Source organism: Nerophis ophidion, linkage group LG01 (assembly GCF_033978795.1).
Source record: "Nerophis ophidion isolate RoL-2023_Sa linkage group LG01, RoL_Noph_v1.0, whole genome shotgun sequence".
Lineage (NCBI taxonomy): Eukaryota > Metazoa > Chordata > Actinopteri > Syngnathiformes > Syngnathidae > Nerophis > Nerophis ophidion.
In genome coordinates, this window is record NC_084611.1 from 54,280,494 (window position 1) to 54,305,365 (window position 24,872).

General features: G+C 43.0%; 1 protein-coding gene and 1 long non-coding RNA gene across 25 annotated transcripts in view; one reads left to right on the forward strand and one right to left on the reverse strand.

The window, feature by feature from the left end:
* LOC133557241 (uncharacterized) overlaps positions 1–23,223 on the reverse strand; it is a 28,733-nt gene extending 5,510 nt beyond the window's left edge. Inside the window, exon 1 of the long non-coding RNA XR_009807736.1 lies at positions 22,964–23,223. This is a non-coding gene — a long non-coding RNA (uncharacterized LOC133557241). The remainder of the gene's footprint in view (positions 1–22,963) is intronic.
* The window catches only part of rims1b (regulating synaptic membrane exocytosis 1b), a 225,161-nt gene that overhangs the window by 34,001 nt on the left and 166,288 nt on the right, over positions 1–24,872 (forward strand). For all 24 annotated transcript variants that reach the window (XM_061907362.1, XM_061907409.1, XM_061907397.1 and 21 more), the window contains exon 2: positions 22,997–23,210. In XM_061907362.1, the coding sequence (XP_061763346.1) occupies positions 22,997–23,210 (214 nt within the window). The remainder of the gene's footprint in view (positions 1–22,996; positions 23,211–24,872) is intronic.

Here is a 24,872-nt window from a genome sequence, read left to right on the forward strand (position 1 = left end):
TGCCTCATCTTCTTTCTTGTTGTAAACCACCTGCTGTTTGATACTGTAGTTTTTTTCTGAAATGTACCTTTTATATATACCATATATTTCGGACTATAAGGTGCACTTAAAATCCTTTAATTTTCACAAAAATCACAGTGCGCCTGATAACCTGTAAAACAAAATTCTGTAAAAAAACGGTCATTTACTGGCAGCTACGGCTGCCAAACGAAAACCATAAAAATAAAGTAAAATATTGTAAACCAAATAATGATCCAAAACATTATATTTACAGAAATTTTCATGAAACATTTTGTGGAGAAATATCGTAATTTTACAGATTTTTTCCAAATTATTACGATCAACCACCTTTAATGAAGTGACAATGCTTGCAGTTCCACAGAAAAATACCATTGTTTTACAGATTTTTTCTGAATTGGTAGGATCAGGGGTCTCTCATTCACTTTACCAGGGGCCACTGGATACAGGAACTTGGTGCAAAGTGGGTTCACCTTCCATGAATGGCTATCCCGTCCTAGCAACATACTTACTGATCCTACCATTTTACCGCTAGACTTTCAGTGACCCTCACGTAGGATTGATTGGGTTAGGGTTGATATATCACAGTCATACCGTGACAGGGCTTTGTCACACTGTGTTCACACTGTCACCGAATCACCAGCGTGCCGACTTGGGCACGTGATGTGTACGGCTTTGTTGTACATATGATAGTGACTGCAAGACATACTTGCTCAACAGCCACACAGGTCACACTGACGGTGGCTGTACAAACAACTTTAACACTCTTACAAATAGACTCACACATCAAACAAGAATGATAAACACATTTCAGGAGAACATCCTCACTGTAACACAACATAACAAATACCCACAATCCTATGCAGCGCCGACTCATCCGGGCTACACCCCCGCGACCACCTAACCCCGCGCCCCCACATCACCGCCTCCCTCCGTGCGTCGGTTGAGGTGGGCGGGGTTTGGTGGTGGGGGTGTATATTGTAACACATGGAATTCTGGGTATTGTTTATGTTGTGTTAATGTTGTGTTAAGGTGAATATGTTCTCCTGAAATGCGTTTGTCATTCTTATTTGATGTGGCTACACAGTGTGGCGCATATTTGGAACAGTGTAAAAGTTGTTTGTACGGCCACCGTCAGTGTGACCTGTGTGACTGTTGGCTGTGATCAAGTATGTCTTGCAGTCACTCACATATGTCATATTACAGAGAAAATGTTTAAATTGTTAGTATGAGCGTTAACCTTTATATAAGAGGCTACATATATTTTTTGACTTGAATGTAAACATACACATAAATATTAAAAAAACAAGATTTACCTTAAAGTTACATATAAAACTGTTATATTGTTAGTATGGACATAGACTTTTTTATAACAAGCTACATATTTAATGAAAGTTAATTACTGTCATTTTATATTAATTTGAGAAAACAGAAAATGATATGTATAATTAATTTGGTATTTTTCTGTAAAAAAAATAGAAATATACATAGTTTGTCATTACTGGCATATTACTTAAAATAACAGGCGGTTTGTTTATTACAGATAATGTCTTCAATTCTACAGTTTTATAACCTATTCAAAAACATTTTTTAAATTACAGTAGAAATTTAGAGTAAATTAACCATAAAAATAGGATTTTTTTTCAGTGTAATGTACAGAATAATTCAGGTTGTGCTTACTGACCTCAAAGCAATTTTATTTGGTACATGGTGTAATGATAAGTGTGACCAGTAGATTAGTCATACATAAGAGATACGTCCATCCATCCATCCATCTTCGTCAGCTTATCCGAGGTCGGATCGCGAGGGAGGCAGTCTAAGCAGGGAAGCCCAGACTTCCCTCCCCCCAGCCATTTCTTCCAGCTCTTCCCAGGCCAGCCGGGAGACATAGTCTTCCCAACGTGTCCTGGGTCTTCCCCATGTCCTACCGGTCGGACGTGCCCGAAACACCTCCCTAAGGAGACGTTTGGTTGGCATCCTGACCAGATGTCCGAACCACCTCATCTGGCTCTTCTCCAGGTGGAGGAGCAGCGGCTTTAGTTTGAGCTCCTCCCGGATGACAGAGCCCGGCGGAGGAAGCTCCTTTTGGATGCTTTTAAACCCGTGATCTTGTCCTATCGGTCATAACCCAAAGATCATGACCATAAGTGAGGATGGGAACGTAGATCCTCCGGTAAATTGAGAGCTTTGCCTTCCGGCTCAGCTCCTTCTTCACCACAACGGATCGATACAGGATCCGCTTTACTGAAGACACTGCACCGATCCGCCTGTCGATCTCACGATCCACTCTTCCCTCACTCGTGAACAAGACTCCAAAGTACTTGAACTCCTCCACTTGGGGCAAGATCTCCTCCCCAACACGGAGATGGCACTCCACCCTTTTCCGGACGAGAATCCTGGGACTCGGACTTGGAGGTGCTGATTCCCATTCCAGTCACTTCACACTCGGTTGCGAACCGACCTAGTGAGAGCTGAAGATCTTGGGCAGATGAAGCAATCTATTTATGTGTTCTCTAATTTTGAGTGTACACAAATGAAAGTGTGTGTTGCTGATCCCGACCTGGACATGATCTGGACTGGACCTGGTTTTAAGAACCCTTAAAACCAGGGATCTCAAACTCAGTTTACCTGGGGGGCACTAGATGCAGAAACTTGGTGAGGCTGGGCCGCAAGAAAATATTTCTTAAAAAATCTAACATGCACTTTTTAATGAGTTCACCTTCTATGAATGGCTTTCCCACCCTAGCAACATACTTGCCAACCCTCACGGTTTTTCCGGGAGACTCCTGAATTTCAGTGCACCTCCCAACAATCTACCGGTGCAACCATTCTCCCGAATTTCTCCCAATTTTCACCCGGCCGACATTATTAAGGGCTGCCGTGGCTGCACTGCCTTTAACGTCCTGTCTCAATCTTTTTTCAGTGATGTACCCCTTGTGAACATTTTTTAATTCAAGTACCCCCTAATCAGAGCAAAGCATTTTGTTTGGAAAAAAGAGATAAAGAAGTAAATTACAGCACTATGTCATCAGTTTCTAGTTTATTAAATTGTATAACAGTGCAAAATATTGCTAATTTGTAGTCGTCTTTCTTAAACTATTTGGAAAAAAAGATTTAAAATAACTAAAAACTTGTTGAAAAATAAACAAGTGATTCAATTATAAATAAAGATTTCTACACATCGAAGTAATCATCAACTTAAAAGTGCCCTCTTTGGGGATTGTAATAGAGATCCTTCTGGATTTATTAACTTAATTCTTAACATTTCTTCACAAAAAAATAAATCTTTAACATCATTATTTATGGAACATGTTCATAAAAAGTTTAGCTGTCAACACTGAATGTTGGATTGTTGTATTATTTTTTCACAGTTTATGAACTTACATTCATATTTCATTGAAGTATTATTCAATAATATATTTATAAAGGTTGTATGAATTGCTGCTTTTTTTTATAATAATTTTATAATAAATCTCACTTGCCCCTTGGCATACCTTCAAGTTCCTCCAGGAGTTCGCGCAATCCCTAGAAGAGGACTACTGCTGTACTACATGTCATCGCGCACGCTTTTACATCACACAAATAATGTACCTCTTTAACATGTTGTATGAGACTTGTGCAGAACAACGTATATGCTGCAAGACGTACTTGGTCAACAGCCATACAGTTACACTGAGGGTGGCCGTATAAACAACTTTAACACTGTTACAAATATGCACCACACTGTGAACCGACACCAAACAAGGATGACAAACCCTTTTAGGAAAATTTCCGCACCCTAACACAACTTAAACACAAGAGAACAAATACCCAGAACACTTTGCAGCACTGACTCTCCCTGGCTAAAATATACAACGCCTCAACCGACGCAAGTAGGTAGGGTGGGGGGGTGGAGGGTTGGTGGTAGCGGGGGTGTGTATATTTAAGCCTGGAAGAGTCAGGGTTGCATGGGATTTGGAGTAATTGTTCTGTTTTTTTTATGTTATGTTACGATGCGGATGTTCTCCCGAAATGTGTCATTCTTGTTTGGTGTGGGTTCACAGTCTGGCACATATTTGTTACAGTGTTAAAGTTTTTTTTTACGGCCACCCTCGGTGTGACCTGTGTAGCTGTTGAGCAAATATATCTTGCAATAACTCAAGTGCGTATTGCATGGCCAGCTGCAACACATAAATGGGCTTGCACGCTGCCAGTTCAGGATGTAGGGGTCGCTAAAGGCAGTGCCATTATGGCACTCCCGGAATATTGTTGATACAGTATAAATCGAGAGAATTGGTGCCCTGAAATTTAAGGGTCTCCCGGGAAAATTGGGGACGTGGGCAAGTAGGATGCTGTCAAGTACCGTTCATATTAAACCCGCGGGCTGGACCAACATTAAATTGTCATATCAAAGTGCGGGCTGCATAATAACGTTTCTGCATGTTTAAGACTCCTGCTTTAAACAATCTAATTTTATTGACAACCTGGTCTGGTGAAGATAATGTCCTGTATTTGTCATGATCCGCTGCTTGGATCATGTCATAATCGGGTTTTGGTTCCGTTTTGTATCTCATCCTGTTAGTATTTGACTTCCTTAGTTCCTGGTGGCACTTCCTGTTTTGTTCTGTTGTCATAGTTATGTATTCGTGTCACCTGCCTCTTGTTTTTTACGCGCACCTGCTTTGTAATTACTCCCCTTATTTAAGCCTGCCTTTTCCGTTACTCATCCTCGCATTCTAGTTTCTGTTCCGTGCAACAGGTGACGACGCTGTTTCCCATTTGTGGTATAAAACTATTTCTTGTACTTGCTAGCTTCCGCGCTATGTTTCTTTTGTTTGTTCCCTATCTCACATGCTAGCGCTTTTAGTTCTTCTAGCTCCCATGCTAGTTCTGTTCGTTTTGCCTTCGAGTGCCTTGTGCAAGTGTTCCTGTTCTTAGTCTGTTTTGTTAGTGTAAATAAATCATAATTTCCTACCTTCACGCTGTGTCCAAACCCGATTGCATCCCTGAGAGAACAAACCCGCACCACGATGCCAGCAAACCTTCACAGTATGTTTTAAAAGTAAATAAATAATAAAACATTTTCTTGAACAAAAATAAACAAAAATAAAATAAAAACAGTTACATAGAAACTAGTAATGAATGAAAATGAGTAAAATTAACTGTTAGAGGTTAGTACTATAAGTGGACCAGCAGCATACGCAATCGTGTACTTCACCAACTGTATCCCTTGCAGACTGTATTGATATATATTGAAGGAACTAAGGCTGGGTGATATATCGAATATACTTGATACATCGCAGGTTTGTCTCTATGTGATATAGAAAAATGACTATCGTGATATTCGAGTATATGTTCTCAACATTTTTTTAAGTCAAGTACCCGCTAATCAGAGCAAAGCATTTTTGACTGAAACAAGAAATAAAGAAGTAAAATACAGCACTGTCATCAGTTTCTGATTTATTAAATTGTATAACAGTGCAAAATATTGCTCATTTGTAGTGGTCTTTCTTGAACTATTTGGAAAAAAATAACTAAAAAACTTGTCGAAAAATAAACAAGTGATTCAATTATAAATAAAGATTTGTACACATAAAAGTAATCATCAACTTAAAATGCCCTCTTTTGGGATTGTAATAGAGATCCATCTGGATTCATGAACTTAATTCTAAACATTTCTTCACAAAAAAATACATCTTTGACATTAATATTTATGGAACATGTCCACAAAAAGTCTAGCTGTCAACACTGAATGTTTGATTGTTGTATTATTTTTCCACAGTTTATGAACTTACATTCATCCTTCATCCATCCATCCATCCATCTTCTTCCGCTTATCCGAGGTCGGGTCGCGGGGGCAACAACCTAAGCAGGGAAACCCAGACTTCCCTTTCCCCAGCCACTTCGTCTAGCTTTTCCCGGGGGATCCCGAGGCGTTCCCAGGCCAGCCGGGAGACATAGTCTTCCCAACGTGTCCTGGGTCTTCCCCGTGGCCTCCTACCGGATGGACGTGCCCTAAACACCTCCCTAGGGAGGCGTTCGGGTGGCACCCTGACCACATGCCCGAACCACCTCATCTGGCTCCTCTCGATGTGAAGGAGCAGCGGCTTTACTTTGAGTTCCTCCCGGATGGCAGAGCTTCTCACCCTATCTCTAAGGGAGAACCCCGCCACCTGGCGGAGGAATTTCATTTCGGCCGCTTGTACCCGTGATCTTATCCTTTCGGTCATGACCCAAAGCTCATGACCATAGGTGAGGATGGGAACGTAGATCGACCGGTAAATTGAGAGCTTTGCCTTCCGGCTCAGCTCCTTCTTCAGCACAACGGATTGGTACAACGTCTGCATTACTGAAGATGCTGCACCGATCCGCCTGTCAATCTCACGATCCACTCTTCCCTAACTCGTGAACAAGACTCCTAGGTATTTCAACTTCTCCACTTGGGGCAAGTTTCTCCTCCCCAACCCGGAGATGGCATTCCAGCCTTTTCCGGGCGAGAACCATGGACTCGGACTTGGAGGTGCTGATTCTCATTCCGGTCGCTTCACACTCGGCTGAAAACCGATCCAGTAAGAGCTGAAGATCCCGGTCAGATGAAGCCATCAGGACCACATCCATCCATCCATCCATCCATCATCTTCCGCTTATCCGAGGTCAGGTCGCGGGGGCAGCAGCCTAAGCAGGGAAGCCCAGACTTCCCTATCTCCAGCCACTTCGTCTAGCTCTTCCCGGGGGATCCCGAGGCGTTCCCAGGCCAGCCGGGAGACATAGTGTTCCCAACGTGTCCTGGGTCTTCCCCGTGGCCTCCTACCAGCTGGACGTGCCCTAAACACCTCCCTAGGGAGGCGTTCGGGTGGCATCCTGACCAGATGCCCGAACCACTTCATCTGGCTCCTCTCGATGTGGAGGAACAACGGCTTTACGTTGAGCTCCTCCCGGATGGCAGAGCTTCTCACCCTATCTCTAAGGGAGAGCCCCGCCACCCGGCGGAGGAAACTCATTTCGGCCGCTTGTACCCGTGATCTTATCCTTTCGGTCATGACCCAAAGCTCATGACCATAGGTGAGGATGGGAACGTAGATCGACCGGTAAATTGAGAGCTTTGCCTTCCGGCTCAGCTCCTTCTTCACCACAACGGACCGATACAACGTCCGCATTACTGAAGACGCCGCACCGATCCGCCTGTCGATCTCACGATCCACTCTTCCCCCACTCGTGAACAAGGCTCCTAGGTACTTGAACTCCTCCACTTGGGGCAGGGTCTCCTCCCCAACCCGGAGATGGCACTCCACCCTTTTCCGGGCGAGAACCATGGACTCGGACTTGAGGTGCTGATTCTCATTCCGGTCGCTTCACACTCGGCTGCGAACCGATCCAGTGAGAGCTGAAATCCCGGCCAGATGAAGCCATCAGGACTACATCGTCTTTAAAAAGCAGAGACCTAATCCCGTGGCCACCAAACCGGAACCCCTCAACGTCTTGGCTGCGCCTAGAAATTCTGTCCATAAAAGTTATGAACAGAATCGGTGACAAAGGACAGCCTTGGCGGAGTCCAACCCTCACTGGAAACGTGTCCGACTTACTGCCAGCAATGCGGACCAAGCTCTGACACTGATCATACAGGGAGCGGACTGCCACAATAAGACAGTCCGATACCCCATACTCTCTGAGCACTCCCCACAGGACTTCCCGAGGGACACGGTCGAATGCCTTCTCCAAGTCCACAAAGCACATGTAGACTGGTTGGGCAAACTCCCATGCACCCTCAAGAACCCTGCCGAGAGTATAGAGCTGGTCCACAGTTCCACAACCAGGACGAAAACCACACTGTTCCTCCTGAATCCGAGGTTTGATTAACCGGCGTAGCCTCCTCTCCAGTACACCTGAATAAACCTTACCGGGAAGGCTGAGGAGTGTGATCCCACGATAGTTGGAACACACCCTCCGGTCCCCCTTCTTAATAGAATAGAATAGAATAGAGTTTTATTGTCATTATTGCAATGAACAGGTTCAAAGAACAACGAAATTGGAGCAGCTCCTCCTAAGGTGCATATACAATATGGTAGTATAAATAGTAAAAAAAAAAAAAAAGATAGAGATGACAGATGTATCTATGTATATGTATATGTATCCACACAGATGCATATCTGCATGCATATGGATACATATACACACATACAGGAAACATTATTGCACATTGTAGTCCGAAAAAATAGAAAAACATTTAAACATTACACATGAGGACATGATGGACATATTGTGCTTAAAGACAGGAACCGCCACCCCGGTCTGCCAATCCAGAGGTACCGCCCCCGATGTCCACGCGATGCTGCAGAGTCTTGTCAACCAAGACAGCCCCACAGCATCCAGAGCCTTAAGGAACCTCGGGCGGATCGCGTCCACCCCCGGGGCCTTGCCACCGAGGAGCTTTTTAACTACCTCAGCGACCTCAGCCCCAGCAATAGGAGAGTCCACCACAGATTCCCCAGTCACTGCTTCCTCATAGGAAGACGTGTTGGTGGGATTGAGGAGGTCTTCGAAATATTCCTTCCACCTATCCACAACATCCGCAGTTGAGGTCAGCAGAACACCATTCGCATCATACACGGTGTTGATAGTGCACTGCTTCCCCTTCCTGAGGCGGCGGACGGTGGTCCAGAATCGCTTCGAAGCCGTAAGGAAGTTGTTCTCCATGGCTTCCCCGAACTCCTCGCATGTCCGACTTTTTGCCTCAGCGACCGCTGAAGCCGCACATCGCTTGGCCTGTAGGTACCTGTCCACTGCCTCCGGAGTCTTATGAGCCAAAAGGACCCGATAGGACTCCTTCTTCAGTTTGACGGCATCCCTCACCGCTGGTGTCCACCAAGGGGTTTTAGGATTACCGCCCCGAGAGGCACCAACTACCTTGCGGCCACAGCTCCGATCAGCCGCCTCGACAATAGAGGTGCGGAACATGCTCCACTCGGACTCAATGTCCAGCACCTCCCTCGTGAAATGTTCGAAGTTCTTCCGGAGGTGGCAATTGAAACTTTCTCTGACAGGAGACTCTGCCAGACGTTCCCTGCAGACCCTCACAATACGTTTGGGCCTGCCAGGTCTGTCCGGCATCCTCCCCCACCATCGCAGCCAACTCACCACCAGGTGGTGATCGGTAGAAAGCTCCGCCCCTCTCTTCACCCGAGTGTCCAAAACATGAGCTCGCAAATCCGATGACACAACTACAAAGTCGATCATGGAACTGCGGCCTAGGGTGTCCTGGTGCCAAGTGCACATATGGACACCCTTATGTTTGAACATGGTGTTTGTAATGGACAAACCGTGACGAGCACAAAAGTCCAATTACAAAACACCACTAGGGTTCAGATCCGGGCGGCCATTCTTCCCAATGACGCCTCTCCAGGTTTCACTGTCGTTGCCAACATGAGCGTTGAAGTCCCCCAGTAGGACAAGGGAATCACCCGGGGGAGCACTTTCACAGTACTCCCTCGAGTGTACCCAAAAAGGGTGGGTACTCTGAACTGCTGTTTGGTGCGTAAGCACAAACAACAGTCAGGACCCGTCCCCCCACCCGAAGGCGGAGGGAGGCTACCCTTTCGTCCACTGGGTTGAACTCCAACGTGCAGGCTTTAAGCCGGGGGGCAACCAGAATTGGCACCCCAGCCCGTCGCCTTTCACTGTCGGCAACGCCAGAGTGTAAGAGGGTCCAGTCCCTCTCGAGAGAAGTGGTTCCAGAGCCCTTGCTGTGCGTCGAAGTGAGTCCGACTATATCCAGCCGGAACTTCTCCACTTCGCGCACTAGCTCAGGCTCTTTCCCCCCCAGTGAGGTGACGTTCCACGTCCCAATAGCTAGCTTCTGTAGCCGAGGATCGGACCGCCAAGTGCCCTGCCTTCGGCTGCCGCCCAGCTCACATTGCACCCGACCTCTATGGCCCCTGCTATGGGTGGTGAGCCCATTGGAGGGGTGACCCACGTTGCCTCTTCGGGCTGTGCCCGGCCGGACCCCATGGGAACAGGCCCGGCCACCAGGAGGGGGCCCCGGTGACCCGCGTCCGGGCGAGGGAAATCAGGGTCCATGTTTTGTCTTCTTCATAGAGGTCTTCGAGCTGCTCTTTGTCTGATCCCTCACCTAGAACCTGTTTGCCTTGGGAGACCCTACCAGGGGGCATAAAGCCCCCGGACAACATAGCTCCTAGGATCATTGGGACACGCAAACTCCTCTACCACGATAAGGTGGCAGCTCAGAGAGGAGACATTCATCCTTCATTGAAGTATAATTCAATAAATGTATGTATATTATATAAAGGATTTATGAATTGCTGCTATTTTCTAGAATGTTTTATTAAATCTCACTTGTCCCTTGGCATACCTTCAAGTACCTCCAGGGGTCCGCGTACCCCCAAATAAACTACTGCTTCACTACATGTCATCGCCCACGCTTTTATATCACAAAATCAATGTGGCAGCTCTATAACATGTAGTATGAGACTTGTGCAGAACAACGTCAGTAGCTGCAAGACGTACTTGGTCAACAGCCATACAGTCACAGTGAGGGTGTCGTACAAACAACTTTAACACTGTTACAAATATGCGCCACACTTTGAACCCACACCAAACAAGAATGACAAAACCTTTTGGGGGGAATTTCCGCACCCTAACACAACTTAAACACAAGAGAACAAATACCCAGAACACCTTGCAAGGCTACAATATACAACACCTCAACCGACGCAAGTAGGGATGGTGGGGGCGTGGGGGGTTGGTGGTAAGGGGGTGTGTATATTGTAGCGTCACGGAAGAGTTAGGTCTGCATGGAATTCTGGGTAATTGTTCTGGTGTGTTTCTGTTGTGTTACGATGTGGATGTTCTCCCGAAATGTGTTCGTCAGTCTTTTTTGGTGTGGCTTCACAGTCTTGCACACATTTGTAACAGTGTTAAAAGTTTTTTTTACGGCCACTTTCGGTGTGACTTGTATGGCTGTTTACCAAATATGTCTTGCAATAACAGACTTGCGCCTCACATGGCCAGATGCAACATACAACCGGGCTTGCACGCTGTCAGTTCAGAGTGTAGGGAGCGCCAAAGTCAGTGCCATTATGGCACTCCCTCAATGATGCTAATTTCGTGAAATTTGACAGGGGCTTTTAGAGAATTGGAGCCCTGAAATTCAGAGGTCTCCCGGGAAAGTTGGGGACGTGGGCAAGTATCATATCAAAGCGTGGGCCGCATAATAACGTTTGAGACCCCTGCGCTAGAGAATGAAGAGTGCTTGAAACTCTGCATTTCAAAATCTCCGTTCGGTGCCACACCCACAAAATGCCGAAGCAACCATTTCCAGATCAACACCGTATGAAAAAAATAGTCAACAACAGAAGGGGATAACGTCCGAAGTAACCTACCACATAGCGAAGGACATACACTATTTGATTTCCTACCATGCAGCTCATTTTTATTTGACAGTTATTGAAATATCTTGTGTGACATCATGCACAAAATTGCACTTGATTTGTTTTAAACTATTGTAGTGGCGTTCTGTACAAAAAGTGCACTTTAATTTAGTGTTGTTTTGTCTGATGTCATCTTAGTGACATCATGCACAAAAGTGCACTTATAGCTTGTTTTAAAATGTCTGACAATCTTGCATTTTCTGTTTTGGAAATGACATGAATGTTTGTGCCACTGCTTAATAACTGTTTAATAAATACAGTTTTGGTAAATTGACTTAGTTGTGGTTTACATCTCTGTAGAAAATTTAAAATGAGGATTACACATAGAATTATCATACTGCTAAGATTATATGCATCAAGTGGTCATTCAAGGTTAAGGCAAAATATCTAGATATATATCGTGTATCATGACATGGCCTAAAAATATGGAGATATTAATAAAAGGCCATATCGCCCAGCCCTAATAGGAACCAGAATATTAATAACAGAAGGAAACAACACTTTTGTGTGAATGGGGTATGGAGGATTTTTGGGTTGGTGCATTAAAGTACTATCTATCTATCTATCTATCTATCTATCTATCTATCTATCTATCTATCTATCTATCTATCTATCTATCTATCTATCTATCTATCTATCTATCTATCTATCTATCTGACTGAAAGATGCGTGTACATTAGACCAGTGGTCCCCAACCACCGGGCCGCAGAATAATTTTTATTAAAAAAAAAAAAAAATATATATATTTTTTAATTTTTATTTTTTATTATTAAATCAACATAAAAACACAATATACACTTACAAATAGTGCACCAACCACAAAAAACTCCCTTTTTCATGACAAAAACGTCCCTTTTTCACGACAAAGAAGAAAAAAAAAGGACACCCCCCCGGGCCGCGGGACAAATTATTAAGCGTTGACCGGTCCGCAGATACAAAAAGGTTGGGGACCACTGCATTAGACCACCTCGCTAGCATGGGAATACTTCGCCGGCTACATCCAGCGGCCTTTGAGGCAGCGGAGTATATTACCTGCGGGGACCGCCAACGGAAGACACATAAGCGGTGTGATCAGAAACGAAAGGCGGATGCCGAGCGGGGCTAACAACAAAGCAAAAGGCTAATCCCCACAGAACACCGCTTCCTTCCATCCTGAAGCTGGATTTAAATGGAAAAGCGAGCCTGCTAGTCTGGGTGAGGAGTCAGTTAAGTTTGAACAATTTTTTTCTGCTATGACTGTGTCAGAGTTGGACATGCGTTCTACTGAGATGGCAAATTATGATGCATTCAGTTTATCGCAGCACCATGCAAACAATCGGAGAAATCCCGTCATATCAATTCCTAGATATGGTCGTAATTATTGTAAGTGCACTACGCCCAATAAACGCAACATTATTAAAATTGTTACTATGGATAATTTGATCAAAAACTCCTTAAAACAGCCCTCTACCCATAATATGGGCTTTTTAAATATAAGATCATTGCCTGCCAAAACATTATTAGTGGATGAGGTCATTAGAGACAACATTCTTAACATCATCGGTCTCAGCGAAACCTGGCTTAAACCAGACGACTTTTTTGCACTAAATGAGGCATCTCCTCCTAACCATACGAATGTGCATATTGCCCGTCCCCTTAAAAGGGGTGGGGGGCTCGCACTAATATACAACGAAAACTTTAACCTTAGTCCTGACCTAAATAATAAATATAAATCTTTTGAGGTGGTTACTATGAGGTCTGTCACACCGCTGCCTCTATACCTGGCTGTTATCTACCGCCCCCAGGGCCCTATTCGGACTTTATCAATGAATTCTCAGAGTTTGTTGCTGATCTAGTGATGCACGCCGATAATATAATTATAATGGTGGACTTTAATATCCATATGAATACCCCATCGGACCTACCGTGCGTGGCGCTCCAGACTATAATTAATAGCTGTGGTCTTACACAAATAAAAAATGAACCCATGCATCGCAACAGTAATACGATTGACCTAGTGTTTGTCAGGGGTATCACCATTTCCAAAGTTATGATACTCCCGTATACTAAAGTAATGTCCAATCATTACCTTGTAAAATTCGAGGTTCAGACTCATGTTCGGCAAGCTAATAATAATAATAACTGCTCTATCAGCCGCAACATTAATGCTGCCACAATGACAACTCTTGCTGGCCTACTGCCCTCGGTAATGGCACCATTCCCAAAGTATGTGGGCTCTATTGATAACCTCACTAACAACTTTAACTACGCCCTGCGCAAAACCATATATATATATATATATATAGCACCGCTGAAGTTAAAAAAGGCTCCAAATAGGCGTACCCCATGGTTTACAGAAGAAACTAGAGCTCATAAATTATCATGTAAAGCTGGAATGCAAATGGCGCGCGACTAAACTTGATGTTTACCATCAAGCATGGAGTAATATTTTAATAACATGCTTACCTTAGATAAAGCTAAATATTACTCAAATCTCATCCGCCTTAATAAAAAGATCCTACATTTTTTGTTTAGTACGGTTGCATCGCTAACCCAACAAGGGACCCCTTCCAGTAGCTCCACACACTCAGCAGATGACTTTATGCAATTCTTTATTAAGAAAATTAAAGTCATTAGAAAGGAGATTAAAGCCAATGCGTCCCAGCTGCAACTGGGTTCTATTAACACAGATACCACTGTATATACGGCAGATACTGCCCCCCAAAATAGTTTCTCTCGTTTTGATGAAATAACATTAGAAGAATTGTTACAACGTTTAAATGGAATAAAACAAACAACATGTTTACTTGACCCACTTCAAGGAGCTCTTTGTATTATTAGGTCCATCAGTGTTAAATATTATAAACGTATCACTTTCCTCGGGCACTGTTCCCCTACTGTAGCATTCAAAAAAGCGGTTATTCATCCTCTCCTTAAAAGACCTAACCTTGATCCTGACCTCATGGTAAACTACCGACCGGTGTCTCACCTTCCCTTTAATTAAAAAATCCTCGAAAAAATTGTTGCAGAGCAGCTAAATGAACAATTAGCGTCTAACAATCTATGTGAAACCTTTCAATCCGGTTTCAGAGCAAGTCACTTTACGGAGACAGCCCTCGCAAAAATGACTAATGATCTATTTTTAACGATGGATTCTTATGCGTCATCTATATTGCTGCTCCTCGATCTTAGCGCTGCTTTCGATACCGTCAATCATAATTTTAATTTTATTTTATTAGAGCGTATAAAAACACAAATTGGTATGTCAGACTTAGCCCTGTTTTGGTTTAACTCTTATCATACTGACAGGATGCAGTGCTTCTCTCATAACAATGTGACCTCGGACTATGTTAAGGTAATGTGTGGAGTTCCCCAGGGTTCGGTCCTTGGCCCCGCACTTTTTAGCATCTACATGCTGCTGCAAGGTAACATCATACGCAAATACGGTGTTAGCTTTCACTGTCATGCTGAACCCAACTCTACATGCCCCTAAAGCTGACCAACACGCCGGACTGTAGTCAGCTGGAGGCGTGTCTTAATGAAATTAAACAATGGATGTCCGCTAACTTTTTGCAACTCAACGCAAAAAAAACGGAAATGCTGATTATCGGTCCTGCTAGACACCGACCTCTATGCCCACATTTGCGGTCCTCTCCAAGGTTTCTCATTGTCATCAGTGTCACTGTCACCGACGCCCCACTGGGGTTAGTTTTTTTTGCCCTTATGTGGGCTGTACCGAGGATGTCGTGATTTATTTTGTGCTTTTTGCAGCCCTTTGAGACACTGGTGATTTAGGGCTATATAAATAAACATTGATTGATTCGATGATATTTATCTATCTATCTATCTATCTATCTATCTATCTATCTATCTATCTATCTATCTATCTATCTATCTATCTGTATATCTATCCATCTATCTATCTATCTATCTATCTATCCATCATCCATCCATCTATCTATCTATCTATCTATCTATCTATCTATCTATCTATCTATCTATCCATCTATCTATCTATCTATCTATCTATCTATCTATCTATCCATCCATCCATCCATCCATCCATCCATCCATCCATCCATCCATCCATCCATCCATCCATCCATCCATCCATCCATCCATCCATCCATCTATCCATCTATCCATCCATCCATCCATCCATCTATCTATCTATCTATCTATCTATCTATCTATCTATCTATCCATCCATCCATCCATCCATCCAACTATCTATCTATCCATCTAATTGTAAGTGTATCTTGTGTTCTTTATATTGATTATAGAAACAATAAAATAAAGAGGTCGGAAACACTGACTGTAGAGCAAACATTAACATTGCATTTCGCTAAATCCAGAGATTTTTAGAGGATTGCTGTGGCGCTCATGTGATGTGCACGATTGCACATATTTGTTAAGTTTTTTTACGAAAATAGTTGCTTAATGCATCTTTAGCTGCCCATATGTGCTGTAAGCAGTGAAAAAGATGGATAAAAAAATGCGTCTCTAAGAACAGGAACAGCTGGTGCTCTGACACCCGCTGACAACCAGCAGTTGATGCCACCATGTTACCATGGCGACCGGCTGTGAACCCTCTGTTTCTGACAGCTGTTCCCATGGTGCTTGGACTTGGCTGAGCCCCTGGTACCCATTGGCAGGATAAATAACTCCTCGTTGTCAGAGGTTATGGCGTTGCTATCATCTTTTGTTTTTGCTCCCATTTTTTATGAGTAGATAATGGCTAGATGGATGAACTCAAACTCAAAGATCTTAAACTTTTACTATATACACAAAATACCTATTCCTCTCAAATATTGTTCACAAATTTGTGTTCTACTATAAGCCATCTCTCAAGGTGTTTCAGAGAATTTGGCAGTACATCCGACCGGCTTCAAAACCGCAGACCACGCGTAAACACACCAGCGCAGGACCTCCATATCCTGCAGGTGCACCTCCATGATCATCTGAGACCAGCCATCCGGACTGCTGCTGCAACAATTGGTTTGCATAACCAAAGGATTTGTGCACAAACTGTGAGAAACCGTCTCAGGAAAACTCATATGAATGCTCTTTGTCATCATCGGGGTCTCGACCTGAATGCAGTTCGTTGTCATAAATTCACATTTGATGGCGTCTGGCACGTTGGAGAGGTGTTCTCTTCGCGTATAATCCCGGTTTTCACTGTTCAGGGCAGATGGCAGACAGCATGTGTAGCGTCGCGAGGGAGAGCGGATTGAAAAACTAAAATCCGAAGTGCGCAAAACATTTGCTTTCAGCAAAAATTGGGTCAAATACATGGGGGATAGCTTAAAAAACGTAATAGAGTCTTAAAAAATATATTCAGATTTTAGATTTAGAATTTATTGGTCCCCGTTAGGGAAATTAATTTTCACTGCCGTACATTTAAACAATAGACATTAAGCATCATGAACAAAAATGACATCATACATGACCAGCACATTTACAGGCTTGTCAGACAGGTCGGCCAGGCCTGCTGTTTATGGCGGCAATTGCTGCAGGGATAAGTCTTTTCCTGAGGCGGGCCCTACGGAATTTGATTGTTCTGTACCTGCATCCTGATGGTAGTGGGATGATGTATTGGTAAAGTGGGTGAGTCATATCCTGGACTATTGTGTTTGCCAGTCGAATGATGGACCTGTGGCTTGGATTTATCCATTTTCTACCGCTTGTCCCTTTTAGGGTCGTGGGGTGTGCTTTATATTCTTGAAAATTGTAAATAAACATTGCGATTCTGATGTAAATTGAATTATTCTGGTTCGAGCTACAAAATGATAATACATGCAATGATAGTGACATGATTTAGTAATAGCGTATATTGTTTAGTGTTTCTTTAAATGATAGAATAAATATATTGGTACACATTATTGAAGGGGAAAAAAATATTTGAATATAGTTGCCCGTTTAATGTCTCCATAGTAAACTTTGGCATTGTATTGACATGATGTCAGTTTTAACAAACCCTATTTGCTTGTGTAATATGTTTTTCTATTGCTTAGATGTTTTCCTTTAGAATATGCCTGATTGAATGCGCAAACTGTCTAACCACTATGCTCATCAGCTGAGTAAGCAGGTTGTGTGCCGCTTCCTTCTTTCCACATCACAAAATGATAAATAAACATGAATAAAACTGCAACATCAATTCTGTACAGAAAACTCACTTTCTGACACGGCATTAACGATGTGTAATCTTTTTTTTATTTGACTGCTACTTAAAATTTGTAAGCCGTTTTTCGTTTAATTCCACTGTAAAGCCCTTAACAATCCCGGTTCTGACAGGTTCAAACACCAAACTATATATTAAACAGGACAAGAAGCAAGGGAATCAAGCAGACCCAGAGTTGAATTTTGCTCCTGAGGAGAAACGTTTGGAGCTGCACACTCAGTCCCCCACCACGCTCTAAGGTACAGCCTCACAAGCTCCTCTATTTATTCAGGTGTTCCGTAGTTAACATCACTGAGGCTGCCTCTAAAAGGAGTGGTCACACATATCATGCAAAGCTCCATTACGCACATTATGTGACGGAATAGGCTGGGGGCCTTGTGATTGCCTTGTCTCTGCTTCGTCTGCGTGCTGTCGTCTTATCTTCGTTGAGGTACTTGAAGTCCTTGGCTGTTAGCGGGCTAAAAAAAAGAAACATCTGCAGCAAAGCCACCCCTCCTATGCTGTGGAAGATAACAAGTTGTGTGCCCTTGCCCGAAGCAGAAAAAAGCACAATAGATAATAGCTATGGCAACGCCCTTTAAGCATAAGAGTTGTGTGATAACTTATTTATAATTATTCTAACAGGTTGTTTGTTATTTTCATGATGGGTACCAATGTGTGTTATATATCATTGGAGTATCCACCTGTTGTACTTCTGCTCGGTCTTGGCAGTCAGGTAAACTAATTTCCTTCATCAAGACCCAGAAGATACCCCTTTTGTTCTACAGATTTAATGATGCAGAAAAAGGTTGAAGAAATAATCTCTTTTAACTCTTACTATTTGCATGTATTACATCACACCAATACTGATTTTTTTTTAAGAAAGGGAATAAAGTCACATGGCTCACATTAATGACACAACATTGCCATACATTAGCCACTGCAATGAACCACTTACCACAGTCAAAATAATAAAACATTGTCAATCTACATTTCTCCCCCAAAAAACTTATTTAACTATACATGAATACTATAGGTTTACATACCAATGATACTACCAACAGAATAAAATGTATATCGATATTTCTGGTCTGCGATGTTAAACGGACTATCTTTACAATGTCTTATTTTGTTGTATTTCCTCCCAAACTTTACGTTTTGACACTGTTTCCAGTCAGAAGACGTCACTTGTGGTTTGCGAACTATGACCATTTTTCAATAAAATGAATGAAGTCACGATATCCAAAAACAACATTTTCCACCATTAATAAAATACAAATACTAATTTACACATATATTATAATTATAAATGCATGCCACCAGCATAGTCCATACCCTAGGTATTATTACTTTTGTAGCAACGTCTCCCATATGAGTTTAATGATCTTCATCTCGACCTGCCAAACTTTTCCATCTTTGCTTTAGAAGTTTCTTTGGTACCAGACCAGGTGGCCATTCCTAATTGGTACTTTACTGTCATTGAGGAGAAGGATGCGCCTCGACTCGATGTTTGAACATTGAGGCTGCCACTGTCTTCTTACTTGGAGTGTTGGAAAGGATTTCTTATGCCATCTGTGCCGTCTGTGTATGTGTTTCAGGTGCATGATGGCACGAATTAATGACTTCCACAAAGAGAACTTGGCTAATCTTTGGGAACTAAACCGTGTTTTATCTGGATGTTGTGGTTAAGATTAACACTCAAGGGAGGATTTCCAGATCTGAACTTGTGTCCACGAGATCAAAGGTTTTTTCAAGGATGGCATGGTTCAGTTTGCACCGAATACTGGGTCCATTTGAGTGGTTGGTGTGGCCAGTAGCAGCAGAATGCATTGTCTGATCTGCAGGGTCCTGAGGCCTGTTGTTGGGAAACCGCCAACGTGGACTGTTAAAGGGCAATGGGACTTCCCAATAAGTCGTCTGTTGTTCATCATTCAATATTTTCATGAATGAAGCATCTTGAGTTGGATAGAGCAACTTGGTTGGCGTCTTTGGTCCTCTTGAATACATCCTATCCAAAATGGTCAATAGTTTCGGTGGATTCCTCCTCAGAGCATCCTGCTTAGTAGTTTGTCTCTTGAGTGGCGCTATTTGGAGCAGGATCGGCCCGCAAGGTCTCCATCATCATGCCTTGGAACAGGGTTCTCCACTTCTGTCCATGGTGCAGGTCCTAGGTGCAGGGCCATGATATGTTGCTCACTCTTGCACTCAGAACACTGGACCTCCACTTTACAGTTCTTAGCAAAGGCACACAGAATTTAAAGCACACATTGCATACTTTCAAGAACACTCATTAGAGTCATCCGATTGTGATTAAGACTCTGTGAAGTCAGAATTAGTTTAAAAGATTATTTCTGTTTTGCGGGATCCATCCATCCATCATCAACCGCTTAGCCGGGTCGAGGGGACAACAGCTCCAGCAGACACCCCCAGACTTTCCTCTCCAGAGCAACATTAGCAACTTCCTCCTGGGGGATCCTGAAGCATTCCCAGGCCACAGAGAAGATGTAATCCCCCCATCTGGTCCTTGGCCATCCCCGGGGTCTTTTCCCAGTGGGACGTGCAATGAGGACCTCCCTAGTGAGATGCTCGTGAGGCATCCACACGAGATGCCCGAACCACCTAAGCTGGCTCCTTTCTAAGCGAAGGAGCAGCGGCTCTAGTCCGAGTCTCTCTCGGGTGACTGAACTTCTCACCCTATCTCTAAGGGAGATGCCAGCCACCCTTCTGAGGAAACTCATTTTGGCCGCTTGTATCCGCGATCTTATTCTTTTGGTCATGACCCACACTTCATGACCATAGGTGAGAGTAGGAATGAAGATAACTCGGTTTCGTCACAACAGTGCGGAAGAGAGACTGCAATACTGCTCCAGCTGCTCCGATTCTCCGGCTGACTTCCTTCTCAATCTTTCCCTCACTCGTGAACAAGACCCCAAGATACTTAAACTCCTTCACCTGAGACAGAGCCTCGTTCTCCACCTGGACTGTACAAGCTATCGGTTTCCTGGTGGGAACGTTTTGCGGGATGAGATTATGTTTGTTTGGCTGCCATGCTGGCCTTTCAGTCCTGAGGGAAATGTCTGTCTCAGGGATGAAGCTGAAGCTTGGGTCATTGATAATGCTTGCTTCTTGGTTAACAAATTCTAGAAAAAAAGCAAAATGGTAGCTAATGCACATCCTCTCATCACTTACAAGATGCACCAGCTGAGGCCCATTTATCTCATAGACAAATAGGAAGTTTGACTCTTCTTGCTGTGTCAAAGAATAAGAGGTCAAGTATGAATCCTTCTCCCTAATCTGATAGAAAATCCATTAGATCGACTCTTTGTTAACTTAGCATAGTCCCTATTCCCTATCTTTGGAAAGGTGTCAATGCGCTTGATTGCTTCTATTGAGCCATGATATAAGATAACATAACATGTTGAGCCACGTTCGGTCGAGTCTTGCCCATAGCATGTCCAAGCCTGCCTCTGGATGATTAATGTGAATTGCTCCACTCTGTTCAGCATGCTCTTTAGACTCCTCCCTTACCCACTTTAGAAGAAGCTCCATCTCTTCACTCGCTGTTAAATCTAAGCCACTGGTGGCAGACAGAAACAAGCATTTCCACACACTGTAATTCTGGCGTCTATCATTGAATTGGAGCAAGCCTGTAGACACCGGTTCGCAATGTACAAGATATCTTACGAAATAATTTGGGTTGCTATTAGGGCTGGGCGAAATGGCCTTCTTTTAATATCTCAATATTTTTAGGCCTTGTCATGATACACAATATATATCTCGATATTTTACCTTAGCCTTGAATGACCACTTGATGCATATAATCACACCTAAGTAAATTGACCAAAACTGTAATCATTAAACCGTTATTAAGCGGTGGCACAAACATTCATGTAATTTCAAAACAAAAAGTGCAAGATTGTCAGAGACATTTTAAAACATGCTATCAGTGCACTTTTGTGCATGATGTCACTAAGATGACTTATCAAAACAACACTAAAGTGCACTTTTTGTACAGAACGCCACTACAATAGTTCAAAACAAAGTGCACTTTTGTGAATGATGTCACACAAGATATTTCAATATCCGTCAAATAAAAATGAGCTGCATAATAGAAAATCAAATAGTGTATGTCCTTTGCTTTGCAGTAGGTTCCTGCGGACGTTATCTTCTGTTGTTGACAATTTTTTTAATAAGGTGTTGATGTGAAAATGGTTGCCTCTGCATTTTGTTGGTTTGGCACCGAACGGAGATGTTGAAATGCGGAGTAAGCACTCTTCATTCTCTAGCAGGTGACTTTTCAAATGATGCCATATATTAGCAGTAATGCTACGTTATGTAGGAGCGCTTTTGCAAATTACGGTTGTCTGTTTGACATATTCCCACTTGAAGCCAAACCACCACCAGACAATGGACCCCATGCTGTTTTTCTTGGGAATTAATTCTTCCTTCATTTGTTACCAGATTTGGACCTTCTTTCTCTCGCATTACCACTCGCACCACAGCTAACGTTACCCATGCCGCTACCTCTCTGCTCCGTGAGGGCGTATCCGTATGTGACGTATGTAAGAAGGTGCGCTTGTTTTACGTCTCTGTGAGGACAGACAACAAAGAGTGAGAAGAGCCTGTAGTGCAATGCCCGCAGCATAAAATAACTGCGTGAGAACGTATACTCGAATATCACGATATAGTCATTTTCTATATCGCACAGAGACAAACCCGCGATATATCGAGTATATCCATTTATCACCCAGCCCTAATTGCAATTGCTGTGGTTGGTGTTCGGAGCTATGGGGTAGGACAGAGGTTATGCGCCGCGGTAGTGGTTTTGGAATCTGACATGGTGTGGCAGAGTAGAATGGCATTTTTCAAAGTTGACTTGTCTTGGTTCACAAACATTAGCATCTCCATTAAATTGTCCCTGCTGGGAGAGGTGATGTTCCTCTAATTCCATTGAAGCATCCTCTTCATTTGGATGGTGATCCGTCTCGAAAGCTTTGGCTTGTTCGGTGAAATACTGTTGTGTATGTTTTATGTTTGCTAAGGGGGTAGAACCTATGACAAGCAAATTACTACATCTTTCGCTCATGGTGTCAACTGCAGCTTCTATTGTTTTTTTTTTTGTCTTGTAGCAACTACATTGATGCTTCCAACTACGCCTGGGCGAGATGCGATATTCTCTTGACACATTTGCTGAGACAGCATTGTGGGAGTCTTCACATTGACTAATTTGCTGGTTATTTTTGTCAGGACGCATGAGTGGTTATGTTGAGTGAAATATACTAATACTTTGTAGTGAAACATACCCAAAATGTTTCTCTTTTGTTACTAACACATTTGTATTTATTATTTTTACTTTTAAAAAGGATCTCGATTTAAACGTTACCTGTAGAAAAATGTTTCCTTCTTTTCCTCACAGAACACTGCACCAGCAGTTTGAGAGCTATAAGCAGGAGGTACGACGCATCGGGGCAGAGACGCGGCGTCAGCAAACCCAACCAAAGGACGACGCGCCCACCTGTGGCATCTGCCGCAAGACCAAGTTCGCAGACGGCTGTGGTCACCTCTGCTCCTACTGCCAAACCAAATTCTGCGCTCGTTGTGGAGGCCGAGTGTCCCTGCGTTCCAACAATGTGAGAAAGCAAACAGCTCATCTCTCACTTTCATACTCCCACTCACATACTCACCATTTCTGCTTTTGGCTGCTTCCCAACTGTGAGTTTGTCATCTGCTTCTTTTCTTCCTGGTCACACTTTTGGGGAGTCCAAAGCGGACTGGAAGAAAGTCTTCTGACCTGTTCCACTGTAGGCCCTTAATGCCTGTTTCTTTTTTTGTGAAGAGAATTGGAAAACGATTTAATAATTCTTGCACTCTCCCATTACCCAAGCAGGTCAGACAGTGGCTGCTTCACACCAGCTCGAACCAAAAGCACTACTGTATGAGGGTGAAACTCACGGTTCTAGATTTACTGATGTTAGAAATTCAAATGCAAAGCTTTCTTTAACTCTGGAAACAAGAAAGCCACCAGATACAATTATAGTCTGCGTCATTTTCTACACAAAACAGAATATGTCATAAGACTATTGAGCATTTATAAACAAATCAACATATGGTTCCCAGAATTTTTTAAATCCAGGAAGAACCTGGTGCTTTCAAAGTAATACGGTGGCCATATCTGCCGTTCAATTTGAAGAATGTTCGCATTTAATGTCTTTATAACAGTGCATTATTTCAAATACTATACAATGAAACCTCAATTTTTTCTACTTAATTGGTTCTTGAAAATGGTCCAAAAACCAAAAAGTTCATATTGTTTACAGACTTCCCAAAAAGAAATAATGTAAACATGAATATAATTAGTTTCGGTCTGGACAAAAGTCCCAATTTTAGAAAAATAAACTGCGTACTTTGCAGACATTATATTTCGTATACATATGAGTGTATATATATATATACATACTGTACATACACACACACCCTTCCCATATGAGTTGGGAAATTGTGTTAGATGTAATATAAGCGGAATACAATGATTTGCAAATCCTTTTCAACCCATATTCAGTTGAATGCACTACAAAGACAAGATATTTGATGTTCAAACTCATTAACTTAGTTTTTTTTGTGCAAATAATCATTAACTTAGAATTTCATGGCTGCAACATGTGCCAAAGCAGTTGGGAAAGGACATGTTAACCACTGTGGTACATCACCTTTTCTTTTAACAACACCCAATAAACGTTTGGGAACTGAGGAAACTAATTGTTGAAGCTTTGAAAGTGGAATTCTTTCCCATTCTTGTTTTATGTACAGCTTCAGTTGTTCAACAGTCCGGGGTCTCCGCTGTCGTATTTTACGCTTCATAATGCGCCACACATTTTCGATGGGAGACAGATCTGGACTGCAGGCGGGCCAGGAAAGTACCCGCACTCTTTTTTTAACAAGCCACCCTGTTGTAACACTTTTAATTAAATAAGCAGGGGCGTCCATGATAACGTTGCTTGGATGGCAGCATATGTTGCTCCAAAACCTGTACGGACCTTTCAGCATTAATGGTGCCTTCACAGATGTGTAAGTTACCCATGCTTTGGGCACCAATGCACCCCCATACCATCACAGATGCTGGCTTTTGAAATTTGCACCTATAACAATCTGGATGGTTATTTTCCTCTTTGGACACCACATCCTCTGTTTCCAAATATAATTTGAAATGTGGACTCGTCAGACCACAGAACACCTTTCCACTTTGCATCAGTCCGTCTTAGGTGAGCTCGGGCCCAGCCAAGCCAGCGGCGTTT